Source organism: Choloepus didactylus, chromosome 16 (assembly GCF_015220235.1).
Source record: "Choloepus didactylus isolate mChoDid1 chromosome 16, mChoDid1.pri, whole genome shotgun sequence".
NCBI classification, from domain to species: domain Eukaryota; kingdom Metazoa; phylum Chordata; class Mammalia; order Pilosa; family Megalonychidae; genus Choloepus; species Choloepus didactylus.
This window is the reverse complement of record NC_051322.1, coordinates 22,686,114-22,704,774: the sequence shown is the minus strand read 5'-3', so window position 1 is coordinate 22,704,774 and position 18,661 is coordinate 22,686,114. Positions and strand designations below refer to the sequence as shown.

The following is an 18,661-nucleotide window of genomic DNA, read 5'->3' as shown; positions in this document are numbered from 1 at the left end:
AGGGAGAGAGAGATAACTAAATACCTAAGTCCAAGACGATGACCAAATGAGATGATATAGATAAGGACCTGGCAGTGCAGGACTTCTAAGGAGGGGCCACGAATCTAGCCACGCTGTCAGGGAACACTTTTTGGGAGGAAGTGCCCCCTGAGCTGAATCTTCGAAATTATGCCCGTAAAAGGCGAGGAGAAAGTGAAAGGGCACTCCAGGCAAACACGACACAATTCCAGGCAGCAGCAAGGACACAAAGACAGGAAACAGCCCGGCCTGGGTTCCAGCGTAAGTAGCTGGTCATTGCGGGACGGTGAAGTGGCTCTCGGGGAGGACAGGAGAGGGGCAGAGAGCAGGGTAGATCGTGGGAGCCCGGCGGCCGCACCAGCAGCAGGGGAGAGCCTGCACGGGACTTCAGAGGGGGTGGCACGGCCGGATTTGTGCTTCACGTGGCTCACGCTCACAGCAGTGGGGGGGGGGGGGACATCTGAGGGGGCAGGTGCAAAGGCAGGAGACCACTGCAGCCATTAAGGGGAGAGTTGGTGAGAGCCTGCCCCAGAACGGAGGCTTTAGAAATGGAGAGAAGACAGCGCCAAACACTATGTAGGGCAGGCTGACTGAAAGGAGGGGCAAGGGAAAGTGAGAAAAAAAATGGGGAAAAAAGTGACCCCGGGATGCTAGCTTGGCTGACTAGATGGACAGAGGTACAGCAGATGAGCCAAAGAATACCAGAAAGGCAAGTTTAGTTGGGGAACAATGCATTTCGGACTTGCTGAACAGAGGTGGCCTATAGACATCTGGGTGGGAAGTCCATCTTTCCCACCCAGGGAGTTGTAAAAACAAATCTGGAATGCAAGGTTGAAGTTGAGGTTGGGGGTGCAGATTTGAAAGCACTCAGCAAACAGATGTTAGTTGAAACCAGTGGGGGAAGATGGACCCTAGGGAGTGGGTGTGGAGGAAGAACAGTGAGCCCAGAGCAGGCACAGAAATTAGTGGCTGGAGGAGGAGGAACCATGAAAGAGTCCAAGAGGCTCCGGGAGAAACCAGGAAGGCTGTGATCGTGGAGAGAGGAGGGTGTGAGCAATAGAGCAAGAGTGGATGTGCCTAGAGGGGTAAGGGCCAGAGATGTCACTCTGGGGGTCAGAGCCTCACTCTGGTGCCCTGAGCAGGGGCAGTTTCAGTCGGGAAGGTGGAGGAGGCCATTGGCCCCGAGGCAAAGGTAGAGCAGCAGAGAGAGCAATGGAGAAACGCAGCCCACACCTCTGACCTGCATAAGAAACTCAGGTTTACGGAACAGGGTGAAATAGCCAGGAGAGGGCATGACCGATGGGAGGAGGGTGCCGAGGAGGCGGGATGAGCAGATCCTCCTACCTGGGCGAGGAGGATGGATAAGGGAGGGTATCACCCATTCGCATCAGGACAAACAGAGGAAGCTCCCACTCCTCTTGGCATAATTACATTTTCAAGTATGGAGAGCTACCCAAACTAGGCAAGGAGAAAAGTTTTCAGGGGCTTTCTCGAATGAACAGATAGATGTGAGTGACAAGTCCACCAGCTATTCACATGCACGGGATTCCAAGATGCCCAGAAACTGCTCTGTAAGTAGCTTTATATCCCATGCACAACCTCGGTTGCAGTAATATTTGTCTTTTTTTATTTAAACAAAGATAAATGATGTTGAACTCACTGAATTGTCTCCAATTCCAAAGTTATAGAATCAGAATTATTCCATATACGATAATTGCACTTCTTTGTTAAACTCACAGCACAAGAAGGTATCCAAATTGGGCAAGTCTATACATCAGGAAGCCCAGGGGCTAAGGGATGGTTATGTGTGTGTGAGTGTGTGTGTGTGTGTGTGCGTGTGTGTGTGTGTGTGTGTGTGTAAGTACATGCATGCGTGCTTATGGGGGAAGAGGAGAGCAGATAGGTTGTATTGATTAAAAAGCCTCCTTTGCTAAGGCCATTGCCTAAACTCACCCTCTCCTTAAGAATATGTCACTTATATGGGTGCAGCAAAACCCAAATACAATCAACTGCTCTCCCTAAGGATTGAAGTCTGGAAACTAAAGCCCAGTGTTGGATATTGGTTATGAATTTAAATCTATGTCACTTCCCAGAGACAAGGCGGCAGTCATTCTTGGACATTTCTTGACACTTCACCTTGTTCCTCTAATTGACAGATAGCCTCAAAGGAGATATTCCACAGGTATCCCAAACTCATCAGGCTCCAAACAACAATCCTCCCCTTGACCTTCAAGAGTCTCTCCCCGCTCCAATACCCATCTCATAAACGGTCCCGTTATCCACCGAGACCAACTGCATTCTCCAAAGGGGGCTGCAACAGTATCTCCCATCCCATAGCCTCCTCTGCATTGCGGCGTTGCTACTCCCTCATCAATAAGTGGCATCTAATTTCCCTTCCCTTGAATCTGGGATGGCCTTAGTGACTCACCTGTAACCAGCAGAATGTAACAGAAGAAATGCTCCTTGACTTCCACAACCAGGTCAGAAAAGGCCAAGCAGCATCTACTCTGATGTCTTAGAACACTGCTTCTCCAGGTGTCCCTTTTAGGGAGCTCCACTTGGAGCTGTGAGGAGCCCAAGCCACACGGAGGTGCTTCAATTGAAAGTCCCAGGTGAGCCTCTGAGTCATCCAGCTCACACACCAGATGGGGGGTGAAGAAGCTTCTGGATGATTTCAGGCCCCTCCATTCAAACCACCTTAGCTGTTCAAGTTGTCATAACTAAGGCCCCAGACATTATGGAGCAGAGGCAAGCCATCCCTGCTGTCCCTTCTGAAGTCCTGACTCACAGAATCTGTGAGCATCATGAAATGGATATCCTATGCCAATGAGTTTGGAGTGTGTGTGTGTGTGTGTGTGTGTGTGTGTGTGTGTGTGCTTAATGCAGCAATAGATAACTGGAATATCCTCTGAGCCGCCCAAGCTGGAAACCATTCCTGATGCTTCTTTTTCCCATCGGTCCTCACATCTAATGGGACTGTGGTTATCAAATCCTTAATTTTTATGATGATCTGTCCCCTTCTCTCCATCCTTGCCAGCTTAGTTTATGACCTCACCATTTCTTATTTGGACTCTTTCCACTTCCTTCTCCCTGCTGCTGCCAAAGTGAGATTTCTAAAAGAAATCATGTATCCAACAAATATTATATTGAGTACCTAGTATGTGTTACACGTGGGATAGACGTGGTCCTAATTCTCAGGAAGCCAGCAGCCTAGTGGGGGAGCCTTTATCAGTGAAATGCCCATTCAAGGACATACTCACAAATGCCACAGTGGCAGGGCTCCTGGACCCTACAACAGGGTGAGGGGAGGTGGGAGAACCCTTCTCTAAGGAGTGCTGCCCAAGCTGAGACCTGTTAGAAGGATCCAGCCACAGGAAACAGGCTGCTCCAGATGGAGGGGACGGATAGGGTAACAGGAGTGGTGGGATGGGAAAGGGTTGCATGAACCAGGAGCCAAAAGCAGGATGGTGTGGTTGGAGCATGCCAAGGAGGAGAGAGAGAGAGAGAGAGAGAGAGAGAGAGAGAGAGAGAGAGAGAGAGAGAGAGAGAGAGAGAGAGAGAGACAGGAGCCAGAGGGAAGGAGCTGGAATCTGATTCGGCATGCAATGAAATCTTTTTCCATGATGAAGAATAAATTAAGAGGAACAAATGTGGCCATAGCAAGGCCGCTATGGAACGAGGCTACTGCATACCTAGCTGTGTTATTTCCAGCCTAACATGCTTTAATGGCTCCCTGAGGTCTCCAGGATAATGCCCAAACTCATTAGCACAGCAGGTCCCGAACATTACTCGCAGTTCCCTGTACCCTCAGCTCCTTTGAGCCCCAGACCTCGCTGCTGCCTCTGCGAGACTGCCTTTCTCCTGAGTCTGCTGAGGTCGATCTACCTCTTGTGCTTGGTTAGGGCTCAGTGCAGGATGTCTTCCTTGACCAGGGAGGCCTATTCATACGTGCATCACAGGACTCCTGGACTCACCCAGGGATGCCCACTGAGCGGCCACCACATGCCAGGCACAGGGCTGGGTGCACCAGAGCAAGCTTGCCATTAGACAGCCCGGACCCCAGGGTCCTTGCACTTAGAGGTAAGCCAGAAGAGCCACAATATATGAGTTACTCTCTTTTTAAATGACACTGTGATTTGTACTCAAAAGGAGGTGAACAGAACACAGCTAATCCTTTCTCTTCTCATAGCATCTCATTCCCCTGGGCTTAATTTCAATTCCTCCCCATTCTACTAGCTTGCCTCTTCCCTCCTGCCACTGAGTCTCTGTGGGGCTCTTGACCTGAACCCTCCTTCCTCTCTCTTCCCCTCATTACTCCTCCTCCTCCCTCAGCTGGCAGCCCAGGCGTGCCTTTGTCACAAGGAAGCCTTCCCTGCACCCTGTCCAGGGCAGATTCCTTTGTCACAGCACTCAGACTGCCAGTCCATCAAAACACCAAGTCACTGAATGAGTGATGCTTCTTTTTTGTAAACTTTAGCTTTGTCCCTTGTTTCATACGTGCATGGGAGGACTTTCCCACACATGGAGCCTTCTACTTGCTGTACTTGGAGAGACTCTTGCCCTGACCCCATGCTGGCGTGCTGAACTACCCAAGACCCAGTCTAACGTTTTGTCTGAGAGCCGCTGGGGTCCAGGAAGGCAGGAGGGTGGGGCTAGTGCCCGGAGGACAACAGGGCTGCACAAGAAGAGAAGGCAGTGCACAGCGTCAAAGGGAAAGCCTTGTAAGTTGGCAGAGGCAGGGACGAAACCAAGTCACCAAAAATTTCCTCAACATGTGAGCAAACCAATTGCTGGGAAAATTAACTGTTATCCATCCTCCTTTCACTGTACTTAGATTTAGGGATGGAAGGATCTGTTAAAAAGAACCACCTTGCAGCTTCAGCCTGAGGGACTGGGAGAATCAGCATGCATCAAATGAAGTCGAGAAGTAAGGAAGAAGATTTGATGATGGGAAGAAGGGAGAGGAGACGATAGGGTGAGGTTTAGACTCTTTGGGTTTGATGTGAAAGACATTAGTGGAAAACTGGCAGTTTTGATGGGGGGGGCAGTCAAGACTATAGGGTGAGAGGTGGAAACTAACGGCTAGTATTTATTGAGTCCTTACTGCCTGCCCCAAACTGTTCTAAGTCCTTTATATTTATTTCCTGATTTAATCTTCACAACCATCCCACAAAGTAGGGGCTGATATTGTTCTCATTTTACAGATGGGGAAACTGAGGCACAGGGAGATGTCCCTCCTCAAGGTCACACAGCTAGAAAGTGGGAAGCGGGACTCAGCCCCACACAGTCTGACTCCGGAGTCTTCCCTCTTTCCCACCACACAGTGCCTCTCAGTCACACTCAGAGAGGTGATTTGTGAACTGGCAGACGGCGGAGGAGAGCTTGTCAAAGGCACGACTGTAGAGAGAGACAGAGCAGGAGCCGAAAAGTGCAGTCCTGCATTTAATGGGCAGAAGGAAGAAGAGGGGCCAGCAGGAAGGAGAAACAGGAGCCCTAGAGAGTGTCCCCTGCCAAGGAGGCCAGCATGGAGGATGGCTGATAAAAACCCCACAGGGCTTAGTAATAAGACAGTGTTATCTGCAGGGTGCAAGGACCCATGCCAGGCCGGAGAGGAGGAACCCAGTGCAACGGGAGGATCTGATTGTACAGAAGCTGCCTCCCAAAAACTTAGCCTCCAGCCTGAAGGAGAAAGAAGGATTCAGGTAAGAATTTGCATTAGGGTAGGGAAGTTGTGAGAGCATTTTTAGCAGAGCCAGAGCTGGGATACTAGAGAGTTAACAGAGCAGTGCTGTATAGGAGGCAGGAGACCATTTTCTCCTTCCATCCAGAGCCTCAGCAGATAGAGGCAATGTGCACAAACCAAGAGAAATGTCCCAGCACACTTATTTCTTCCCAAAGACTTAATCTCCAAGCTGGTTCCTGGCGGGCACAGCGTCGCCCCAGGAGCTGTCCTACAGATGCAGGATCATGGGATGATAAGTTTAAAACACAGGACTCCATAGTCAAAGAATTCTAGGAACCTCTGGCTGCACAAAGTTTAACTGGTTTCTTTAAAGCCCAAACTTCTTGGATCCTTTTATGCTAATGGGCAGCCTTAAGCTCCAAGATGCGGATAAAGAATTTTGAGTTTTGTGGTCTCAAGGGGTCACAGAATGTTTCCCTCCTGGAGCGTCTTGCAGAACTAATGTCCCCAGCACACACTCTGGGAAATCCTGTGCTAGAGGGTCCATCGGGAATCAGGAGAGTTCATCCAATAGCACGGAAAACAGGCCCACTCATTTTTGTCAATCCTTTCTCAAGGTAAATTAAGGGTAAGTTGACTTCCGTGAAATCTGTGCGCTTATCTGTTCCTCAATGGCACATTCCAGCAGCACGTTTACACTTGTTCTTGGTTCTCCCAGCACAAAATAAAGGGCCTTTGGTGGAAAAGCACTTATAATGGGTCCCTCAAAAGACTTGTTTAACACTAAAGCTCAGTTTGCTGCTGCATTTTCTTTTTTTAAAAGAAATCAACTTTCTGCACTAAGATGACACCGTTGAAGACATGAATGCGGCGGGGGCACTTTCAGGCTCTGCTCTGGTTCCTGGTGCCCCCCAACCTTCCGGTACTTCACAGCAACGAAGCACGTCCCGGGTTCTAGAGAACTGAATTCTCTGAAGAAAATTATCCTTGATGTAAAATGTCAAGAAAGGCAAGTGATGATGAAAAGAAGAGGAGCTAGGGGGACACTGGCCTTAATCAGGAAGATGCCCCAGAGGCAGTATGAAAAAGGAAACAGAGAGGAAAGGAGGCATGGGGAGGAGGGGAGTGGAGGGGCGCTTTGGGTGGGGAGGTGCAGGGCAGCCTGGAGATGGGTGCTTAGGAAGGGCAAATGGAGGTGCTAGTCATTTGACGGAGGTTTTGAGAAATAAAAACAAGCAGATTCCTAGGAATATAAGGCAGCCCTGGAAAGACCATAAAGAGGCAAGATGGAAGTCCGAGCTCCATCGATGCCTGTCTTATGAGGGTAGAAATCTACAAAGAATACAACCTGACCATCAGAACATGCAGGCAGAGCTGGAAAACAAGAGGTGAGAGGTCACCCTCCCTCTCCGACATTTCTGCGGGTGCCCAAGCCCAGTCCCTTCCCGGCATCCCGGGCCACAGATCTGATAGTGTGGCATCCGCGGCAAAGTTCACCCTCAAACCCCTGAGCCAATTCTCCTGCCAACCTGCCAGAGATTCCAAGATTATGATCCGAAACTTAGAAGTGCAGTGGGGGGAAGGAATGAGGAAGAAACATGTTATTCACGATTTGGGCAATCAACTAGAACTCTCTTGCTAACTTGTCCGGCGACTTCAGCTTTATCCCCATTCTACCAATATCCAGCCCCGACCTGTCAGGACAGAGGCCACCTTCCCTTTCAGACTGGGAGTGCTTTCCTTTTCAATGCAGCTCAACTATTGCAATTTTAGCACCTTCTGCTTTGAAACATAAGGCACTTAAACTGAGTACTCAGTAGTTTAAAGTTACAACCAGAAACCTACAGTAAGGTCTGATAAGTCTAAAGGTTTGGGATGCAAGGCTGGAGGACAAGCATGAAGGTGGACCATGTGCACGGATCCGTGGCCTTTGGGTTTGGGTACAACAGTGGGATGGGGCCAGCATGGGCGAGAGCTCTCCCTCCCTCTGAGAACCTCCCCAAGCAGAGGGGCTGAGGAGTGGCCCGGCCTGAGCAGGGAGAATCGTTACACAGATGAGATTTCACAGATTGCCAACTACTGGAAAACAGCTTCCCCGCAGCAGGGAGTGACATGGGAGAAACAGAGGCTTCTAGACCTGGAAGGGCAGAAGGACGGGGAGGGAGGCTTTGGGGAAACCAGGTGAAAACAGAGGTCACTGTGACTGAGGGAGTGGAGAGGCAGGAAACAGAAAAACACCATGGTATTTTCTGTGAATGAGGAATTAAAGTTTTTCAGCTGGAATTTGAGGGGCCATGGAGGAAACATTTTCAACTCACAACCTGAAACAAATCTGGGGTGGAAATAGAAAAGGCCCAGCTCCCTCACTGAGCAGAAGAGCTAAAAGAGAAGGCCAGCCTTGTTTGCCAAGGTTGGAGAACCAGTAGAAAATGAAACGGAGAAGCCACAGGTAGAAAGTACATCCTAAAGGCCAGCTGCATCCTGTGATTTAATCCTAAGTGACGCCTCATCTCTGACCACCTTCACACCACGTGGGCGGAGGTGACCATGCGACAGGGACGTACAGCTCACAAAGCCTGACACACTGACTATCCATCTGCCCCTTTATAGAAAATAGTTGCTGGTCCCTGGTCCAGACCCTGCCCCTGAAGCAGCCCTGCTTCTGGGCAGGTAGCACAGGTTGCTGTCTGACAGGAGCCTCATGGCAAGAAGAGACCCACGAAAAAATTTCTGCTAGACAGCCAAGACCATTTCACAGTCACAGATGCCTGAACACCAGGTACGGTGACTCTCTAAGGGGGCAGTGAGCACTAGAAGGAACAAATGGAGCAAACAGAAAAGTATGCCTGTGCCCTACAGACACAAAAGGTCGCTGACAGGCCCAGGCCCAACATGGCTCCCCGATGGGCCCGTTCATCTGAGATGTAGGGTAGCTCTGGGAAGGGGCCCTCACTCACTGCACCCCAAGCTTCTGGTGGTTAAAGAGAAGAGAGAAAGAAAAGTGGCATCTACAATTGGTCGATTTGTTAAAATACATTTATTTGGGCACAAATGAGAGCTTATCCATTACATTACTCTTGTTATACTGCTTGTAGACACGTGCATCCACACATACACACACAGGTATAATTTCTTAGCAATGCCTCCAAATTAGTTAATATATATGTGTACGTGTTTATTTATAGAACTCAAACCAACAGTTTAACAATGCAAATAATTAGCATCCAAAGACTCTTCTGTTGATACAAACACTCTTTTAGTCCCTGGGAGAAGAAATACACAAATTTTTTCCACGTATTACTCCATTTTTAAAACATATACACTAACCAAGACCTTTTGTTTTCTCCATAGATCTTAATCTCAGATGCAGCCTGTCAGCCCAGTCATACCGAGAACGATTTGCACTTCTCCTAGCTGATCAACCATCCTTTTCTAGAAGAAAACGTCCTCCTGGCTGTAAAATGGACCTAACAGCCTCTGCACGTGATGCCGGTACCCACGGGAGGGTCGGAAAGAAGTGCAGTACCCCGTCACCCCCTACTGGTGCCCGTCACTCCTCACTGCACTTACCTTTTCTGAATGGCTCGCGGTTTTCCTCAGCTTCTCTGTTGATTCTGTTCTGTTCCGGTTCAGCCGCAGGCCCGTGATCTTCAAGTTCATCTTCGGTTTCATCATCACTGTAGGGAACCACTTCATCATTAGGTTGGGAGTCCTCCTCGAATGTAGTTTCTGAGTCTCTTTCTGTATTCATTCTGCTGGCAAACTGGAACTACCTGGTTTAAGAGAAAGGGAACCCAGAGAGAATCATCACCCTTGCCCAGTTTTAGGCTAAACCCTGCATTCTGTTACAATGCCCCTTTGACAGAACATGATCTTACTAACATGCAAGTATTTCCAAATAATGACCTAAAAGTTCCAATTAGCAAGACCAACATCATTCATTATTGGTTATATGCTTGAGTGAGACCTAGGGGAGATTATATATATATGTAAATTATCCCCCCAACACCACCCTTTTTTAAAGAAGGGCATATAAACTTTAAGTCAGTATTTCAAATTGTGAGTCACTACTCAGTGAAATCAATTTAATGGTCACAACCAACATTGAAAGCAAATGAAACCCAGTGAGATGGCTAGAATAAAAAAAGCCAAATAACAACAAGTACTGGCAAGGATGCAGAGAAATTGGAACCTTCATACAGTGCTGGTGAGAATGTAAAATGGTGCAGCCTCTGTGGAAAGCAGTTTGGTGGCTCCTCAGAAAGTTAAACATAGAATTACCATATGAGCTGGCAATTCTACTGCTAGGTATATGCCCCAAAGAGTTAAAAACAGAGATTTGAGCTGATACATATCCACCAGTGTTCATGGCAGTGTTATTCACAATAGCCAAAAGGTGGAAACAACCGGTGATCACCAACAGATGAATGGATAAACACAATGTGGTATATCCATGCAATGGACTATTATTCAGCCATTAAAAGGAATGATTTTCTGATACACATGACAACATGGATGAACCTTGAAATCATTATGCTGACTGAAAGAAGTTGGTCACCAAAGACCATATACCATATGATTCTGTTCATATGAAAGTCCAGAATAGGCAAAGCTGTAGAGATGGAGAGTAGTAGGGGTTGCCTGGGGCTAGGGGAATGGTGGGGTGTAGGAGGGAGGGTGTACATGGGGAGAGAGGGGAGTGAGAGCTAAAGGGTACAGGGTTTCTTCTCAAAGTGAGAAAATGTTCTAAAATTAACTCTAGTGATAGTTGCGCATGAGTGTACGTATGTTAAAATCCATTGAATTGTACATTTCAAATTGTACATCTCATTACAATACCATGTGAATTGTATGGTATATGAATTACATCTCCATAAAGTTGTTAAAAAAGAAAAGAAAATGAATCAGACTATAAAATTTCAGAGTACAGTACACATAGCAAGAGTACCATTGATGAAACAGTTTTACAAAACTGCCACATCCACACATTTATTTGCCATCTGGGTTCTCTTAATGGAATAGGATTTCCTTCTGTGGATCACTGGCAAGGTTTGAAAACCACTGCCCTAAGAGATCTGCTTTCTGGTAACGCTCATATTCCGAACCTTTTACTCTGTTACACATTTTAAATACAACCTTACTTCCTCAAATTTTACTAATGACCACCTGGGAGATTCCCGAGTTTATCTATTTTCCTGACCACCACCGCCCTGGCTCGATATCTAGAATTTGTGTTTGTGTGTTTACCACTGTATAAAGTGGCTCTACACACATGACAAGTACAACCTTAGTTCTATTTATATTAGGATAATATTTACACAAATTCCTCTGGTTATTTGAGGACAGACATACTGACAGCAATATTTACATAAGCATAACACCGACAGGTACCTGGTATTGTTAATAACAGCAGCTGACATTTATTTAGCGTTACTGCATTACCAGGCCCTGTGCTAAATGCTTTATATACCTTGGCTCGTTGTAATTTCCCACATCACTATAAGGAAAGTATTGTTTATTTCCAGTCCATAGAGAGAAGTCAAAATTCCAAGAGGTTCAATGACTTGCATAATAATTACTAAAATTTTGCAGCTGGAACCATTGCTTTTCAAACAGAAATCTTCTATGCTATACTTTGGTGTTAAAGTTTGCTACATATTTCAGTTTGAGTGTAAGTTCCCCTGAGAGCAATTATTTAAAAGACTGCCTGTTTTGTCCCAAATCTAGCATCTTGGACAACTAACTTAAAATTCATAACCAAAAGTAGGCACCTAGGAAATTTTCAAATATCTATAGGAGGACTTTTGTCCAGTAAACAGTAAAGACTAGAAGTAATCTGGATGTCCAACAATTGACAGTTGCTTAAATAAGTCATGGCATTTTCATACTAGGGGACAGTGCACAGAATTGCCTCAACTATTCACACACACATGCTTTATTTTTTCCAAAATTTCAACTAACATATTATTTTAAATAAGATTATGCATGTAAAGTACCCAACTCAGTATATGGCATATAGTAAGCACTCAGTAAAGGTTAGCCATTATTACTGTTAGCTATTATTTTTTTTCCTGTCTGGTTTGTTGCAGGCATATATTTATTATGCTTAACCCAATCTAGAGTGTACATGTACAAAGGCCTTGATTTAGATTTTCTGGTCCAGGCATTTGGACTTTCTTATAAGTAGTGGGCAACAACAATTTTATTTACCTAGGTGAGTGCCATGAACAAAGATGTAATTTAGGAAGATTAATCTGAGACAGAAAAACTATTTCACTAAAAATTTCTTATGGAACACAGTACTGTGCTTGGGATTCAAAGAGTCATGAGAAGTGATTTTGCTCTTAAGGAATCCAGGATATAGTAAGTGACAAGACAAAACGTATTAATTCATAAATATTAAAATGGAGTTCTGCACAAATACTATGGTCATATATATTTGCACAAGAACCCAAAAATGTTTAATGATGTATTACGATAGTTTATAAAAATTAGAAAACCTGTATCATTAATTAGGGGCCATTGGTTGCGAGCACAAAATCAGATTCTGGCTAACCTAAGCAAAAAGAAGTTACCTGACAAGATGCCAAGCTGAGGTTATGCACCGATAGCTGGTGCTGGAGAGCCTGTGATCTAGCAGTCCACCAGCATCCCTGAAGGAAGGAGGGCTGGGCAGACTCACACTCCTCCTCCCCCCAAACCAAGTCCTAACTTGTCTATTAAAGAGCTTCAATGGCTATCAACAAGGAAGTGGTAAAAATTATGGCACATCTATACAAGGCTTACTAGGCAGCTGTTAATAAGAATTGTGGCACTGAGTTGTTCACTATAAAATAATTATGTGACTTTCACCCCAACTAAAAGAATAGCAGATGTGTGACATGAAAATATCCAAAATATATTTAAAATGAAAAAAATTAAGTTACGGTTACAGTACAGTGTATGGTTATCAACCTATTTTTGTGAAATATGCAAAACAGTATTAGGGATTTCCTTGCCTGAAATTACAAAACTAAGTGGAAAAGTATTTTTTTAAAATCCCTTTATTCCTGTTCCACCCTTTTGTCTGAACTTTATTCATAATGTCTGCTCTCTTTTGTGAAAGGCATATTATCCAATTACCCAAGACAACCCCTCTTCCCCCTCACCAGCACTCCCTGCCTGCTAGTCAGAAAGTGCTAACAACAAGCTTTCTAAATCTCTCTGCAACTGATATCTTCTCCATTAGAGTCCCTTTTTGCAAGTACATTTCTTCACAAGTCTGGTATGAGATTTTAATTGTTCTGCTGCATTTTTCTCTTCTTCAGTTGGTGGTGAGAGCTCCAGGTTTGTTTGCTTTTGTATTTCTTGTATCATGGTCATAGTCTTATTTAAAGTAGCACAAATGCAGCTCTTAGTCTTTTTCTGCTCAACAGCAACTGGTTTAAAGCGTGCAGGCCAAGTCTGATATTGAAACTTTATTGCTGACAATTCCTTTAAGAGAGTAATTGAATTTTTCTTGTCTACTGAATCAGGATGGTCAGTCTTGATTTCAGAATCCAGCCTGTATTGAATGTAACCCAGATTAGAGTCAGCTTTCTGGGACATCAGTTCCAGCTTATCAACCTCCAACTCCATGTTGAATCTGGCTATTATTTTTATAATTAGAAAAATGGTATTTACAATAAGAAATGGAGGACACATAGAGAGCCATTCCTCTAGCTTTTTCCATCTCCAAAAATTACTTCTAAAATGTATCTGCCCCTCATTGTGAAGTAAAATATTAAACTACTATCTCCTTTAAAATAATAGAGGGAATGTACTTCAGCACAGCCACATTCAGCCTTAAAACCCTTTGCTCTCCGAGTATTCTTCTATTCACCTCTATTCCTTTTTTAGTGCAAACACAAATGACCAGTGGACATGTACACTTCTTCTTGCAGTTGCAGAGTAAGCACTTTCCCTCTTTCCAGATGCTCTGTGAGTTTCTAAATTAGTATTTCTTGGGATTTTACGTGTGTTTAATCAGACTTATTTGTGGTTTTGCAATATAGTGGCGCCTATGTTTTTAGCTAATATTTCTTTTTAAAATTCCCAAACTCTTAAAGGCAAAAATTTCACCAGAAATCTTTCAAAACCAAAAAGGAAGGAATTACCATTTATCGGTCACCTACTATGTGCCAGGCAGGACAACCTTATGGGGTAGGTCTTATTATCTCCTTTTACAGACAAGGAGACTGAGTGGCAACTGGCAAGTGGCAGAATGAGGACCAAGTCTCTCTGTTATGGGGGCAAATAATAGATCAAAAAGGCCAAAAGCCCCATAAAGAAACATTTTATAAGCAATCATTTCACCATCATCGCTTCCCAAACTTCCTAGTGTCTAGATGCTTATGTCTCATGTTAAAACAATATCCAGTCCTTTGAGGCTGAGGGAGGAAGCAAACAAAAAGGAGCCAATTCCACCACCTGCATGTATGTGATCCAAAGTAAGCAAGGTGTTGCATCACCAACCCAAGCATCCACCACACACGCCGAGCTTGAAAGCAGAAGCAGACAGCTGGAAGTAATACAGGCACACACAGGAAGAGTTTAGCTCTGTCATTTTAGGACAACCAAAGAAAAACTGGGAAGAAATCATTTATCTGAGCTCTAGGGAAGCTTTAAGGAAGCTCTAAGGAAGCTTTCCAAGCGTAAACCGTGATCATTAAATGCAGGCAACATATACAGCATGGAACTGGAAACTTTATGTTTCTTATAAAGGGACCACCATGCCAGCACATGGCAGACACTTAGGCATTTACTCAACTCCACTAAGCATCTATACATGCAGACGACTGCACTAGTCATGCGGCGCAGAGCCACTTAAAGACTCCCAGGTTCCCAAGGGATACAGACAAGCAGCGATCAGTGACAGCCAGCAACCATGGCAGGTGCAGGCATTTCTCTGCTGAACACCCACTTCCAATCCACACTCTTCTCTCCATCTCCAAGCCACCACCTAACGCAGACCACCAGCATCTCCCCTGAAATATTGTAAGAGACCTCTATCTAACTGGTCTTTCCATAACTTTCCATACCAGTCATGTCATTCTCCTGCTTAGACTTGCTTATAGTTTCCCACCATACTTTAAATTAAATTGAAACTCGACCATGTTCTGCACACCTACAATCTCCTTCTCAGCCTCAACTCCTCAGTCCCATGGGCCTGCTTTCTGTGCCTTAAGCAAGCATACCCTTTCCTGCCTCGGGGCCTTTGCACAGGCTGTCACTACCGCCCGCAATGCCCTCCAACTCCATCCTTCTCATCCTTAAGGTCTCAACTTCAATGTCCCATTCCACTGAGGGCTTTGAGCAGTTTTTGCCCTCTTCTTCCTGTTACCACCTGGCCTCTTACCCTCCTGTTTCCTTCCTAGTACCCACTACAATTTGTAATCACACATTCATTTTAACTTAATTAACATCCTTAATTAGCTTTGATCTATAGACTAATTAAATCATTGTTTAGCTGCTATGTGTAGGTTTCAAATTGAGGTGTAAATAGATCACTGCTTAAAATGCACTCTGTGTACTTCCAAAAATGAAGCCTAGTTTGATTTCAGTGTCACAATGAATATTATGATTTTATCAAATCAGCATGTTTTTATATTGGGAAAAAAGTAATCTTCCTGAAAAATAATAAAAAATGGACTTAATTCAAATCAAATACACCCACATCCTCATCCCAGCAATCGATCCTCAGGGAAATCTTATTTAGACATCATCGTAACAGAGGTGACAACAAACGTGCTTCTCAAAGGACTGGATGCTTCCAACAATTTGAGAGCATTTAAGCCAAGGCCACCTAAGGAAGGAACAATGGCATTTAAGGGAAGTGGAGGAGGAGTATGGAGGGTCCCCTTTTAAGAAATGAAAATACTAAACACAGAAGATGAGGGTCTGTTCGAGGGGACCTGGAAATGCAACATGCCTCCGGGCAATGGAGCTGGGTCTGGGGATGGCCCTTCCACTAAGGCCCTGGTGACCAGCCGTCGGGGTCTCCCTCACCAAGGACCGCGGTGCCTGATGGGTGGCCGGCCCCTGCGGGCTCTCAGACTGAGGGCAGTTTGGATTCAAACCCTGGCTCTCTACTATTCATTAATTCATAACTTGGGTGGGTAAACATTTTGTTAGCTTATTGTTCCCAACAGTATAAAAAGAGGGGGAGGTGGATATTTACCTTTCAAAGATTGTGAGGATTCAGTTTGATAACTAATGGTTGTAAAAGCCTCTCCCTAGTGTAGTCAGTGTCTCACAGAGAATTCATACAATGCCAATGGGGGCTTCCGTTTCCTTCTTCTCAGAGTTCTTGAAAGAAAGGCACGTTTCAAGACGAACACTCAAAGACTGTATCTGCCACAGACACAAGGAATCCCTGGGCCCACCAGCACCCCCACTCCCACCCCTACCCCCACCCCTTACTTGCTCCTCCCCAAGAAAGGAAGAACTGATACATTTTTCGGTCAGCATCCGTGGCACTAAGCAGGACCCTGTTTGATGTGGGCCCGAGGACCGTGTTAGCCCAGCTCATATGCAGGACCTGCCGGGTCGCTCCTGCCCTCACGGTTCCTATGGGGTTGGGACCCCACACAGGGGCTGCCCTCCAGCAGCAGACCCAGCAGCCAATTCCCTCCCAGTTCTGCTTCCTCTACCACACAACCGCCTGGTTGGTGGACTCTAGACTTTTCTGCAGTCCTGCCTAGAAAGAGCCAAAGAGGGGGAAGGGTTGAAATCAAGAGGCATCATTTAGATCAGAACTCTGTATGGGCTGTAGTAGCTTGTAAGAAAAAGGTGCCTCATTTACCATCTGGCCTCCTGGAGTGCCCATAAACCCCAGACAACCAGAGGGGCAAGTGGCAGGATGACCAAACTTGAACCCCTAACATCTACCATTTGTCATCTTTGAATACTCAGCTACCAAGCATCTGTGAAGTGAATGAATGCATGCAATCCTGTATACGCTTTGGGGGTGAGGGAGGTGATGACAGAAAGAGAAAAAGGGGAATGAAGCCAAGAATTACTTTTCTGCCTTCTCAATAAAACTCTCAAGTCAGAAGTAACGAAAGCACAAACTCTTGCCATCACAAGGCTTCTAGATTAAAATGAAGGGAAAGTAAGAACCAAAGCATTGAGTTTGCCACTGCTAGAGTTTGATCCTTTTGTGCACAACAATGGGAAACCAGGGGCTGGAAAATCCCAACTGCCTGCAATCAATGATACTTTGGTTGCATAACTTGATCCAAGTCCAGTGTGATCTAAGCTTAGACAGGAAGCAAGAGCCACAGTATTCCTCTTTGCTCATTCTTCAACATCTTTTTTTATGGCTTCTAATGTCTGAAATGCATTTTTCCTCATTTCATTTGCTTATTATTGTTAAGGTAATGCTGTAAAATATTTGTGTATTACATTTTCATGTTTCTATACTGTTTCTTTATTATGTTCTATACTAAATATAATTGCAACTCTGGTAGGCACAGTCTATGATGGTCCCCAATGACCCCCACCTCCTGGTATTCACGCCCTTGTTTAATCCCCTCCCCTTGAGAGGGGACTAGACATAGGGCCTTGCTTATAACCAACAGAATAAGGCACAGGTAATAATGGAATGTCAAATCCAGGGTTAGGTTACAAAAGATTGTGACTTCCTTTTGCTAGCAGCCTCTCTCCCCTTCCTGGTTTTGATGAAGCAAGCTGCCCTATGGAGAAGCTCATGTGGCAAGAAACTGAGCAGGGCTTCTGGCCAATAGTCAGCAAGGAACTGGGACCCTTGGTCCAACAACCCTCAAGGAAATGAATCTTGCCAACAACCACGTGAACTTGGAAGCAGATCCTTCTTTAGACCAGCTTTCGGATGAGACCCCAGCCCTGGCTGATGTCTTGATTGCAGGATTGGGAGAGACCATGAAGCAGAGGTCCAGCCTTAAGAGGGCTCAGATTTCTGGTCCACTGAAACTGTGATATAACAATTGTGGGTTGTTTTAAGCTGCCAGGTTGTTTGTGAGTAATTTGTTACACAGCAATAGATAACTAATACACATACCACTAAACACAAATAATAATTCTATGGTACAGTGCTGTGTAATAGAGAATTTGGCCTCAGCCTAATGAGGTCTGGCCTTTGTCCCCAGTTCTTTGGAGGAAACCTCTAAGCCTTTGGAATTTCCCAAATGATTGGGGTGTCTTTGGTATTTGGGGTGAGGGGTGGGAGTTGCTCCTCAGATCACACAGTGTCATGGTGGGCCCCTAGATAGTTTACACTAAGGAGATGACCCAGGATAGGGACCAACCATGTTACTGGAGGGTTGGGATTTTGAGCCACGTGACATCAGCCTGACTCTGGGGGCTGGAGATTGAGTTCAACCACATGGGCAAGAATTCAATCAAACATGCTTGCATTATGAACCCCAATGAAAGCTCTGAAAACTGAAGCTCAGGTGAGCTTCCCTGGTTGGCAAAACTTTTTAAGTATTGTCTCCAAATCCATGCGCCGAGAGGGCAACGCGTCCCTGAGGACGACAGAGGGGACCCTCCCAAACCTTACCCTATGAGTCTCTTCCTTTGGCTCATTCCGATTTCTATCCTTTTACGATAATAAACCTGTAATTTTAAGTGTAGCTCTTTCTTGAGCATGGCAAGATGTTCCAGTGAATTGTCAAACTTGAGGGTGGTTGTGGGAACCCCTGAATGTGTAACGATGGTCCGAAGGGAGGATGGCCCTGGGGTACTGAACGTGCGGCAGCCTTGTGGCGACTGGGCCCGCAGGCTCTGCAGTGTGGCCAACTCCTGTCCACTATCATCTCCAAGTGATTTCAAAGAAGAGGCCCCCGGGGAAAGGCAGCAGAAGTCTCTGTTATCCTAGTCCAGACACACACACTCTATATCCCGTATGAAACAGGCCCAATATTTTTGAAAGTAAAATCTGACCAGCCTGATGACAGTGTA

At 45.5% G+C, this 18,661-nt stretch overlaps 2 protein-coding genes across 2 annotated transcripts in view; both read right to left on the bottom strand.

Annotated features, from left to right (window-relative positions):
- Window positions 1-18,661, bottom strand: part of ATP8B1 (ATPase phospholipid transporting 8B1) — a 133,650-nt gene that overhangs the window by 60,621 nt on the left and 54,368 nt on the right. The window contains exon 2 of the mRNA XM_037806022.1: window positions 9,272-9,474. Within this exon, the coding sequence (XP_037661950.1) occupies window positions 9,272-9,452 (181 nt within the window). The 5' untranslated portion in view covers window positions 9,453-9,474. The remainder of the gene's footprint in view (window positions 1-9,271; window positions 9,475-18,661) is intronic.
- Window positions 12,896-13,318, bottom strand: LOC119511551 (spindle and kinetochore-associated protein 2-like). The gene has a single exon (XM_037806023.1). The coding sequence runs from the start codon at window positions 13,316-13,318 to the stop codon at window positions 12,926-12,928; it is 393 nt and encodes a 130-aa protein (XP_037661951.1). The 3' UTR covers window positions 12,896-12,925.

Coding starts and splice junctions, on each gene's coding strand:
- LOC119511551 (XM_037806023.1), bottom strand. CDS start 13,318: ATGGAGTTGGAGGTTGATAAGCTGGAACTGATGTCCCAGAAAGCTGAC.